The following is a 12597-nucleotide window of genomic DNA, read 5'->3' as shown; positions in this document are numbered from 1 at the left end:
AACTGGGGCCCATGCGGGTACCCATAGCCACACCTTATATTTGGAGGAAGTGAGAGGAGTTTAAGGAGAAATTGTTCAGTGTGAGAACAAGTTCAGCCAGACGGAGGAGAGTTGTGATGGATGGGGATTGTTTGGGCCTCTGTTCGAGGAAGAAGCAGAGAGCCATCAGACCATCCCGGTGGGGGATGGCGGTGTAGAGGGATTGGATGTCCATGGTGAAGAGGAGGCGGCTGGGGCCAGGGAACTGGAAATTGTTGATGAGACGTAGGGCGTCAGAGGAATCATGGATGTAGGTGGGAAGGGACTGGACAAGAGCAGAGAGAATGGAGTCAATATAGCAAGAAATAAGTCCCGTGAAACATCACAAGTTCAGCCTCACTTCACAATAGTGCACTACCTCTAACATAGTAACCAATGTGCAATTTCAATTATCACCGTTAAAATTTGAGTGAGATACAAGGTGGATAGGAGAAAGCAATAGACAAGTTCCTGGGGTTCTGAGGGGTGCTATGGAGAGTGTAAGAGAAGAATAAAAGGAGAGAGAATAGCGGAGTAATTTTTGCGTTATTGGGATATGACAAAATTAAGGGAGCTTCTGACGAGTGCAACATCCACGCACTTAACTGTTCAAGCAGATCAATTTGTTTCCAGTTTTGCACAAACACAATATTTTGTATTATAAAATTAGCACAGCTTTGGATATGTAAAGCTTCACTTGGTTAAAAAATGAAATAAAACAATAGAAGCTCTGCTTTGTGATTTTTTTTCTCTCCCCTGAAAATTCTACCTTTACTCCTCATCTGTTGAAGACAGTCAGTGAAGTGGAAGTGACAAATAACTGATGACAATGTGGTTATTGAAGTGACAAACTTGATAATCGCAACACTTGTCAAGAACCTAAATAAAAATGTTGCATTTCCTCAACAGAAGGAAACTAACAACTTGTATAAGCAACTCAAAACTTTACTGCAACTCAAAAATAATACATCAATCTCCACCCACATGTCTCAACGGTCACATTAAATTTTACAACTGCTTTTAAACACACTCATTGGCAGTTGATGCATTTCTGCTCAGCAGTTTCTCAAAATAAAGAAGCTTTTTTTTTGTGAATTAAGAACGCTCCTTCGACATGCACTTTAGGTCACGGGTGACTTAAGAAAATTACACAGTCTGATCTAACTAAGTCAATAGAAGGTACTTACTTAGAGTTGGTGAACTGTGCTTCATGTTTATCAAAAAGTTGCTTGACTTTACGCTTCCACTGCATTATCAGCATTTTAAAAAATGGCCCACAATTTTTCTTTTTTGAAAAAGAGTGCAGAGGAAATAAACCAAGACTGATTGAAGTAAAGTTGCTTTGGGAACATTTATGTCATCATTAGGCAACTAAATGTCTCACTGGAAACATGGTTCCGAAAAAGCAAAAGATTTTCTGTCCTGCTGCATGATTAAAACTGAGAGCAAAGAAAACCTGGGAAGCAGTTGAGCGATAGCCACATGCATTACAACTCACCAAACCCATTATGATGAAACAGGATGTGCTAGCGGCTGGCAGAATGAGTCATTTTAATGGAAAATTATTTTTTTTTGAGGTATGCAAGTTTACAGCCCCAAGCAAATCCAAGTGCTGACTCCAATCTTGCATCCAAGGAATGCCTAAATGACAGCACTTCCAATTCAAATTCATGTTTAAAGTTTCTCTTTCACTGTGGGAAACAGATGCAAAACTGCACCAACGAGGGGGACGCAGTGGTGTAGTGATATTGTCACCGGACCAGTAATCCAGAGACCCAGGGTAATGTTCTGGGGACCAAGCTTCAAATCCCATCACATCAGATAATGGAATTTGAATTCAATCAATAAAAATCGGGAATTAAAAATCTAATGGTGATGATGAAATCATTGTCCATTTTCATAAAAACCTATCTGGTTCACTAATGTCCTTTAGGGAAGGAAAACTGCCATCCTTACCTAGCTTGGCCTACATATGCCTCTAGGCCCACAGCAATGTGGTTGACTCTTAAATGCCCTATGAAGTGGCCTAGCCACTCAAAATTATAGAATCTTTACAGTGTATAAGGAGGCCATTCAGACCCATCAGGTCTGTACTGGCTCTCTGAAAGAGCATTCTACCTAGTTCCACTCCCCTGCCTTATCCCTATAACTTTGCACATTCTTTCTTTTTAGATAGCTATCCTATTCCTTCTTGAATACCTCGATTGAATCTGCCTCCACCACCCTTTCAGGAAGTTCATTCCAGACTCTACCCACCCTCTGGGTGAAAAAAAATTTCTTCACATCACCTTTACTCCTTTTGCCAATTATTTTGCATCTATGCCCTCTAGTTCTTGATACTGTCTTGAGTGGGAACAGTTTCTCACTATTTAGCCTATCCTTACCTCTCAGAATCTTGAATGTCTGTTTCAAGTCTCCACTCAGCCTTCTTTTCTCCAAGGAAAATAGTCCCAACCTCTCCAATCTATCCTCATGGCTACAGTTCTTCATCCCAGGAATCATTCTTGTGAATCTCCTCTGTACTCTCTCCAATGCCTTCACATCCTTCCTCAAGTACAGTGACCAGAACTGGACGCAGTACTCCAGATGAGGCTTAACTAGTGTCTTATACAAGTTCAACATGACCTCCTTATGCTTGTACTCAATGCCCCTATGTTTTATTAACCGCACTCTCAACAAGCCCTGCCATCTTCAATGACTTATGTACATATACACCGAGATCCATCTGTTCCTGCATCACATTTAGAGTTTCTCTCTTTATTTTATATTGTCTCTCCATATTCTTCCTGCCAAAATGAATCACCTCACACTTCTCTGCACTGAACTTCATCTGCCACTTGTCTGCCCAATCCACCAACATGTCTGTCCTTTTGAAGTTCAGGACCATCCCCATCACAGTTGACGATTCCAATCTTCATATCATCTGTAAATTGTGAAATCATGCCCTGCACACCACCCTGGGTCATTAATACATATCAGGAAGAGGAAGGGTCACAACACTGACCCCTGGGGAACTCCACTACAGGCCTTCCTCCAATCTGAAAAACAACCATTTATCACTACTCTGTGTTACCTGTCACTCGGCCAATTTCTTATTCAAGTGCCTATTTTCCCTTTTATTCCATGAACTAGAATTTTACGCAAATCTGTTGTGTGGCACTGTATCAAATGCCTTTTGAAACTCCATAAACACCACATTAACAGCGTTTCCCTTCTCAACCTCCTCTGCTACCTCCTCAAAAAACTCCAGCAGGTTAGTTAAACATGATTTTCCCTTAATGAATCCATGCTGGCTTTCCTTAATTTCCTAAGTGGGTCAAAATCCTGGAACTCTCTCCCTAACAGCATTGTGGGTGTACCTACGCCACAGGGACTGCAGTGATTCAAGAAGGCAGCTGACCACCACCTTCTCAAGGGCAACTAGGGATGGGCAATAAATGCTGGCCCAACAGCGAAGCCCACAACCCATGAATGAATAATTAACAAAAAAATTATCCTGCACTTGTCTAAGTGACTATTGATTTTGTCCCAACTATAGTTTCCACAAGTTTCCTGACCATTGAAGTCAAACTGACTGGTCTGTAGTTGCCAGCTTTATCCTTCCATCCCTTTTTGAACAAGAGTATAACATTTGCAATTCTCCAGTCATCTGGCACCACCTCTGTGTCTAAGGAAGACTGGAAGATTATCACTAGTGCTTCTGCAATTTCTACTCTCATTTCTCTCAGTACCCTTGGATGCATTTCATCCTGTCCTGGTACCTTATCAATTTTAAGTTAAGATAGCCTTTCTAAAAACCTCCTCCTTTTCAATTGTAAATTCTTCTAGAGTGCCAGTTACCTCTTCTCTCACCTCAGCCTGGGTAGCATCTACCTCCTTTGTAAAGACAGATGCAAAGCACTCATTTAATACCTCAGCTATTTCTCCTGCCTCCACTTGCAATTCCCCTTTTTTATCCCTAATCAGTCCTACTCTCTTTTATCACCCTTTTATTATTTGTATGTTTCTAGAAGATCTTCAGATTCCCTTTTATATTATCTGCCAGTTTCTTTTCATGTTCTCTCCTTGCTTTTCTTATTAGTTTTTTTCAATTCCCCTCTGGTCCTTTTGTATTCAGCCTGATTTTCCATCGCATTTAGCCTGATTCTAAATTGTATTTTGTACCTGACATCTGTCATATTCACACTTCTTCCTTTTCATCTTTACCTCTATCTCTCTCGTCATCCAGGGCGCTCTGGATTTATTTCCCCTTTAAGGGTATATACCTTGACATTACCTGCAATAATTTTCCTTTGAAGGTAGCCCGTTGTTCAGCTACCGCCTTTTCTGCTAACATTTGATTCCAACTCTCACAATTCTCATCCCATCAAAGTTGACTTTCCCCCAATGAATTATCCCTGCTTTGGATTGTTCCTTGTCCTTTTCCATGGTCAATCTAAACCTTATGATACAATGACCCCTGTCCCCTAAATGCTCTGCCAATGATATCTGATCCACTTGGGCCAACTCATTCCCCAGAACCAGGTCCAACAGTGCATTCCCTCTTGCTGTATCAAACCACTAGAAAGCCTATAAGGAATGAAGCTGGAGGGACCACCTGGCATCAACTTAGGTACTGGAAATGACCATGGCAAACTCAACCTTGTCGATCCTGCAAAGTCCTCCTTGCTAACATCTGGGGGCTTATGCCAAAATTGGGAGAGCTGTCCCACAGACTAGTCAAGCAACAGCCTGATGGTCATACTCACAGAATCATACCTTACAGATAACGTCCCAGACATCACCATCACCAATTACGGATATGTCCAACAGCAGGACAGACCCAGCAGAGGTGGCGGCACAGTGATATACAGCCGGGAGAAAGTTGCCGTAGGAGCCCGCAACATCGACTCTGGAGCCCATGAAGTCTCAAGTCAAACATGGGCAAGAAAACCTCCAGCTGATTACCACATACCACCCCAGTCAGCTGATTAATCAGTGCTCCTCCATGTTGAACACCACTTGGAGGAAGTACTAAAGGTGGCAAGGGTGCAGAATGTACTCTGGGACTTCAATGTCCATCACCAAGAGTGGCTTGGTAGCACCACTACTGACCATAGTGGCCAAGTCCTGAAAGACATAGCTGCGAGACTGGGTCTACGGCAGGTAGTGAGGAAAAGAACAAGTGGGAAAAACATATTTGACCTCATCCTCACCAACCTGCCTACCGCAGATGCATCTGTCCATGACAGTATCAGTAAGAGTGACCTTGTGGAGACGAAGTCCCATCTTCACATCGAGGATATCCTCTATCATATTGTGTAGCACCATCACTGTACTAAATGGGATAGATTTCGAACAAATCTTGCAACTCAATACTGGGCATCCATGAGGCGCTTGGGACCATCAGCAGCAACAGAATTTTACTCAACCACAATCTGTACCCTCATGGCCCGGCATATCCCCACACTATCATTACCACCAAGGGGATCAGCCCTTGTTAAATGAAGAGTATGGAAAGGCATGCCAGGAGCAGCACCAGACACACCACAAAATGAGGTGTCAACCTGGTGAAGCTACAACACAGGACTACTTGCATACCAAACAACATAAGCACCATGTGATAGAGAGAGCTAAGCGATCCCACAGCCAATGGATCAGAAGTAAGCTCTGCAGTCCTGCCATGTCTAATCATAAACGGTGGTGGACAATTAAACAACTCACTAGAGGAGACAGCTCCACAAATATCCCCATCCTCAATGATGGGGGAGCCCAGAACATCAGTGCAAAAGATAAGGCTGAAGCATTTGCAATAATCAGCCAGAAGTGCCGAGTAGATGATCCACCTCAGCCTCCTCCGGAGGTCCCAGCACCACAGATGCCAGTCTTCAGACAATTCGATTCACTCCACATGATATCAAGAAACGGCTGAAGACACTGGATACTGCAAAGGCTATGGGTCCTGACAATATTCCAGAAATAGTACTGAAGGCTTGTGGTCCAAAACTTGCCGCGCCCCTAGCCTAGCTGTTCCAGTGCAGCTACAAAACTGGTATTTACCCGGCAATGTGGAAAATTTCCCAGGTATGTCCTGTACACAAAAAGCAGGACAAATCCAACCCGCCAATTACCGCTCCATCAGTCTACACTCCATCATCAGTAAAGTGATGGAAGGGGTCATCAATAGTGCTATCGAGTGGCACTTGCTTAGCAACAACCTGCTCGCTGAAGCTCAGTTTGGGTTCCGTCAGGATCACTCAGCTCCTGACTTCATTACAACCTTGGTTCAAACATGGACAACGGAGCTGAATTCCAGAGGTGAGGCGAGTGTGACTGCCCTTGACATCAAGTTAGAATCTGACCGAGTATGGCATCAAGGAGCCCTAGCAAAACTGGAATCAATGAGAATCTGGGGGAAAACTCTTCACTGGCTGGAGTTATATCTAGCACAAAGGAAGATCGTTGTGGTTGCTGGAGGTCAATCATCTCAGTTCCAGGACATCGCTGCAGGAATTACTCAGGGTAGTGTGCTAGGCCCAACCATCTTAAGCTGCTTCATCAATGACTGTCCTTCTGTCATAAGGTCAGAAGTGGGGATGTTCGCTGATGATTGCACAATGTTCAGCACCATTCGCAACTCATCAGATACTGAAGCAGTCCATGCCCAGGTCTTGCTCTATTTGGACAATAGCCAGGCTTGGGCTGACAAGTAGCAAGTAACATTTGCACCACACAAGTGCCAGGCAAGACCATCTCCAACAAGAGAGAATGTAATCATCACCCCTTGACATTTAATGGCAATACCATCACTGAATCACCACTATCAACATCCTGGGGGTTACCATTGACCAGAATCTGAACTTAGCTAGCCATATAAATACTGTGACTACAAGAGCAGATCAGAGGCTAGAAATCCTGTGGCGAGTAACTCACCTCCTGATTCCCCAAAGCCTGTCCACTGTCTCTAAGGTAAAAGTCAGGAGTGTGATGGAATACCCTCCTCTTGCCTGGATGAATGCAACTCCAACAACACTTAAGAAGCTTGACATCATCCAAAGCAAAGCAGCTGCCTTGATTGGTACCCCATCCACAAACATTCACTCTCTCCACCACCAATGCACCGTGGTAGCAGTGTGTACTATCGACAAGGTACACTGCAGGAACTCACAAAGGCTGCTTAGACAGCTTACAAACCCACGACCACTACTATCTAGAAGGACAAGGGCAACAGGTACATGTGAATGCCACCTGGAAGTTCCCCTCCAAGCCACACACCATCCTGACTTGGAAATATATCGCTGTTACTTCACTGTCACTGTGTCAAAATCCTGGAACTCCCTTCCTAACAGCACCGTGGGTGTACCTACACCATATGGAATGCAGTGGTTCAAAAAGACAGCTCACCACCACCTTCTCACGGACAATTAGGGATGGACAATAAATGCTGGCCCAGCCAGCGATGCCCACATCACATGAATAAAAAAAAAAAATGTAAAAGGAGGAGAATGTTATGGAGCCTTTAAGAGTGGGAAAAGTGTTGTGAGGGGTGACTTAATCAGGCAAATTGCGAAATCCTGATTTCCTGACGGCCAGTTGACATGCAGAGATAAAGGCAGTGGTGCATTTGCAGCATTTCAAGCCTCTTGCTGGCTTGTGGCGGGTTCATTCTTGTAATACATATGCATGCCATAAATATTCATTTGAATAAAATGTTTTTTAATTATGTCCTAACGTCAAGATAAAGTCAGCAGCACATGAGAATCTCATGGCACCCAGTTCACGTTTATTGAAGGTGCTGTGCATTAGTTGGCTTTGTGCGGTTGCGAGTAAGATCATCGGTTTTTTTTTGTTTAACTCTATGGCACAAGGGAGGGGAGCAGGAGAATGGCAGCTTGCATGGAGGCTCGGGACCGACAAGGGAGAGTAAGTGGTGAGGAGAGGGGGTTGCAGTGTGGAGTGGGGTTTGGGGCATGGAGGGGTTGAAGAGGGATCCATGGGAGGACAGGCGGTGGGTTTGGGATCATGGAAGAGTGAAGTGCGAAGGGCCTTATGTCCTGGGTGAGGTGGGAATAGTCAGTCAAGGTATGAAAATGAGTGGCTTAAAGTCAGTGTAATTACTGTCCAAATGAGTGTCGATCTCAATGTGTTGGCTATCAGTGTCCTTACAGGGCTTTGGGTTCACCTACATTTCAATTATCCCCACTGAGAGTGATCTTGGGCAATGTCCTTTACAATGCATAGAAGGGAGGGCTGGCTGACTCTGCAAGTTCAGCCATGTCCCACAGAGTAACGAGTATAACATGGACATTCAATAAAGAGTGAACAGGAGAATACAATGTTCTTTCTTCCACAATAAAGGAAATACCCCTAATTCCTCCATAAGCATAAATGCACTCCAAACATGAGGAGTGCTAATACATTAATCACTCAAAAAATAACGACGATTCACCGATGAATAAAGTGAAACCAATGTAATATGAAATATTTACAAGTGAAATATAATATTGAAAGGCCATCTCTCAAAGTCTTATGTCAATGGCAATGGAGTTGGGCAGAAAAGTTGTGGCAGTGATGAAAAGCCTCCCTGTTTGTCCAGGAGGCTCTTTTATAGCCCAACCGTAGCTGCAGCATTGTCAGCTGATGGCGGGTTTCACCACTGAAAACCTGCCCATCGCAGAATTGCATGTGTCTCCAGTACACAACACTGGCGCTTTAAATTCAAATTGTAAGCGCTTGAGGAACAGGGAAAAATCAAGAGCATGGATGCCTCACGTACTTCTGGTTCCATCTTTGGGAACAATACGCCATTGACAAAACTCCACGCCAAGGGTCTACAGCACAGAAACAATCATTCTGCACAATTGTTCTATGTTAGTATTTATGCTCCACATGAACGTCCTTTTCATGAACCACCCCTCTTCATCTAATAAGTAGCTAACACTCAGCTTAGTTATTGAGAAATAATCTATTGAGTTGACAATACCTATTAGTAAATTTAATGGTAACTTCTTACAGAGAATCAAAGTTTTCAACAATTACTTGAAGGTGGAAAAACAGCTCAATATGTTGGTGTGTAACATTCTGTGCTTCTGATAGCACCAGGATTCATATGCATGACTTCTTCCTATCAAGTTCATTTCACATATGCCATCGGCACGGATGTCGAGAGGAGGCACTTCCTTGCAAGGATGGGATGAGGATGAAAACAAGAAAGGACAGATGAGCCATCTATCACACTGACCTCTTTCACACACTATGAGAAGGCAATGAACTGATGGCAGCAGATAAAGCAGCATTTTCCGGGTCAGGAAATTATAAAAACAGTGCTCACATGTTCAAGAGTGAGAAAATTAACTTTCAGGGTTAAAAAAAACTTGCAGAAAAGTAGATAGAAGAGTGTTGTTTCAACAAACTTTTGATGCAAGACCCTTCTCCATTGTGTGCAATTTTTGTTGGTTCGTGAAAATTTTCTGTCTCATTTCTAGATTGTAAAGGACATCTTGTAGCATTGTGGATAGAGTTGCTACCTCTGAGCCAGAAGCTCCGGGTTCAAGTCCCACTCCAGAACTTGATGACCAAGAAAAGTGCGTTCATAACATGGCCAAACAGGTTGAGTATCAACTTGTAAAACCATACATACGCCAATATATTCAATGGCAGGTGGTAAGAGCAGGAGACATTCCTGGAAAGCCATGTGATGGAAAGAAATTGGAGCCTCTACCATTACTATTCATAGCTCCGGATTGCAACATGCATATAAATCGGGGGCATGGGCTGGTGTGAATGAAATTGGTGCCAACAGCATGGGGTTCAATCCCTGTTCTGGCTGGGGTGGATTCAGGACCTGCCTCCTTGCCCTACCTACAGTGGAGACTGCTGGCTTCAGGCAGGGGGCTTAAGAATAAGATCATGATGATTCTAGAGCGGAAAATGTTTATAGATTTTGCTCTTTTGTTTCATGAGCACTGAAGAGTTTTATAGAATGAGGTAAAAATCAAATCAAAAGATTATAAACACTGTGCGAGTTGGATTATTTAAAAAATTCCCTTGCAATGATTTTATACAAAGAACATGAATGGGGTGACTGCATGTTTGCCTCCTTCAGAAGCTATGCTTCATAGTTGGAAGAAAATTAATATATTCCTTGCTCATTACAGTCATAAAGCTGAAGTTGCCCAGGCAACTGATAGAATTACATCATCTAAGGGATGAACAGTTATGCAAGTTCTACTGTCAGTCACTGTTAGCAAAGCCCAACAAACTGGTCTGTATACTGTCAGTTTAACCTCCAAAGTGACCAGCATGTTCATCAACTGAACAGAACCATATTCTGGATCATTTTTTCACTTTGGTTAAATTTAATAAGGTTGCATCTCTATCCTTAATACTCACAGATGTGGAAGTTTGACTTTTTTAGGTGGGAAACGGAGATTCTGCACCCCCTCCCCTTCAATCATTTTCTTCCATTCCACTTTCTGCAGTTACAGCATAGCATCTTACTAAATAAAGAACAACTGTTTTCATTTTGAGCTTTTCTAATGTAGTGAAAAATTCTTAAGTTCTGATTTTGCTGAAGGTCAGAAGTCATCACCCTTCACACATTCCCTTTCAGTGCACAAGTTAAAACATCTCACTCTCCTTTGACTCAATAAATCAATAGATAACGCACAGTGCAGAATTACCTCATTAACTTTGGGAATTTCCAGTTTAGACACACCTTTATTTAGATCCTCCACAGCCTTTGTTTCCAAGTTTTCCAGAGTAAAATGACTTCTGCATCAGTCACCTCTTTGCAGACGTCAATGTCATTATCCACCAAAACAAAAAGATCAACCCCTGCTTCACTCAAGCACCCAGGAATCCAGTCACTTCCCTCCTCCACTGGGGTCACTACATTCCAAATCTACTGTTTAAGTGCATAGCACCCATCAGACTATAGTTTTTCATAAACTGTGAAACGCTGTTTCCTCAGTAGAATCTAAAACAGACCATGTGCAGAAATTGCTTGTGTTTCTTAATACTATAAATAATACATCCTCTAGTCCCTGGAACCAAGTAAGTAATATTAGATTACATTAAATTTACAGCACAGAAAAAGGCCATTCGACCCGACTGGTCTATGACAGCATTTAAATAACAAACAAGCCTCTTCTCACCCATTTTCATCTGACCTCAGCATAACCTACTATTCTTTTCTCCCTCATGTGCTTATCTAGCTTCTCTTTAAATATGCCTATGCCACTTGCCTCATCTAATACTTGTGGTAGTGAGTTCCACTTTCTTGCCACGCTTTGGATAAAGATGTTCCTTTTGGTTAAAGATAAAGAGAAACATAATATCAAGCGACATTCTCTATCAAAAGCACCATGTAGTGCATTCTCATCCTGGCATTCAAAGATTGTAGCTGTCTTCCAAAAACTGTTTGCATCCTTTCAATCAGTTGGTCAGGTTCTCACATTTTTTTAGTCATGACAGTTTGTGTTTTTCCTATCTCAGGAGGTTTCCACTTGCCCAAACTCGCACAACAACATGGGGCACTCTTTCCCCAGTTTGCTACCGTTCATCTTCTCTCCTTCGTTTGCAAAGATTTGATCAGTAATGACATGACAGAAAACATGGCTTATTGCTGTAATATGTTCACAGTCACTCTGCTAACAAACCTGGCAACACTTCCTCCGTCCGTGCATCTGCGGCTAGGTTGTCACTCTGTATTTTCACCAGACAGCTTGTTGTATTCAAGGTTATGTCTCTTTCCAGCAGCACAGGAATCCATTTGCTGCTTCAAAGCATTCTATGCTGAGCTCACTAGCTTTCAACAGGCTGCCACAAAGCAGGATTTTCAGAGCTCTCGTGATTAAACCACCTACACAGTGCTTCCTAACGCTGGCCATCTTATTTTCACACTTTGGCTTCCTAGTTCAGTTCTCATTTCTCGCCCAGTTTTTTCAAAATGTTTGAACTTATCAAAATTCTAGAAACCGGAAATTCATAATGCCAACTTCTAACTGACCAGCTTTTGAATCTCCAATCCAATCTAATTGTTCAAAGTATCTACCTGCTCATGAAGCAAGTCATGATGCTTTTCTGACTTCTATTTCTCCTCACCCATATAATGCGAAAAAGAAAGTGGAATTCAGGTCAAACTGGTTCTTAAGCATGTTAAATACTTGACCCAACCAAATTGAGAGGTAAGAGTCCTAGATGCTAAAGTGTCATGTCACATTAAAGCAACTTTTGTGGGAATCAAATTTGCAAACAAACAGGAACTGCAATAAATGGAACTGAAATAAGAGGAACTTTTCACAATTGGGAGGATAGGGGGGAAAAAAGGATCTTAGAAATGGCTGTGGGAAAACATGAAATACAATCACAGATGTTAATCTAATTGGCCTGTAATTATCCAAATTGGCTTATTTTTCCTTTCAAAAAATGTTAGGTCACTTTCCATTTATCTGGCACACTTCCTGGTCCCTGAGATACAATTTCTGCAATTTCTTCCCTCAGGATCAGACACTTGTGCTTTTTCTTCTTATAGCTGAATTAATTTATCCAAAATATAATTTGCATTCATAATATTATTCAGCTTACTCAGTCATATCA

At 42.4% G+C, this 12597-nt stretch overlaps 1 protein-coding gene across 7 annotated transcripts in view; it reads right to left on the bottom strand.

Moving 5' to 3' along the window:
* LOC144679973 (focal adhesion kinase 1) overlaps nucleotides 1-12597 on the bottom strand; it is a 531813-nt gene that overhangs the window by 87200 nt on the left and 432016 nt on the right. The window contains exon 1 of one of the 7 annotated variants that reach the window (XM_078541001.1): nucleotides 1206-1400. The exons of the other annotated variants lie outside the window; for them this stretch is intronic. Within the exon in view, the coding sequence (XP_078397127.1) occupies nucleotides 1206-1279 (74 nt within the window). The 5' untranslated portion in view covers nucleotides 1280-1400. Of the gene's footprint in view, nucleotides 1-1205; nucleotides 1401-12597 lie in introns of those variants that run through there. 7 annotated transcript variants of the gene reach the window in all.

The sequence above is a fragment of the Cetorhinus maximus genome, chromosome 4 (assembly GCF_964194155.1).
Source record: "Cetorhinus maximus chromosome 4, sCetMax3.hap1.1, whole genome shotgun sequence".
Lineage (NCBI taxonomy): Eukaryota > Metazoa > Chordata > Chondrichthyes > Lamniformes > Cetorhinidae > Cetorhinus > Cetorhinus maximus.
The sequence above is the reverse complement of the archived record's forward strand: the minus strand, read 5'-3'. Positions and strand labels throughout refer to the sequence as shown.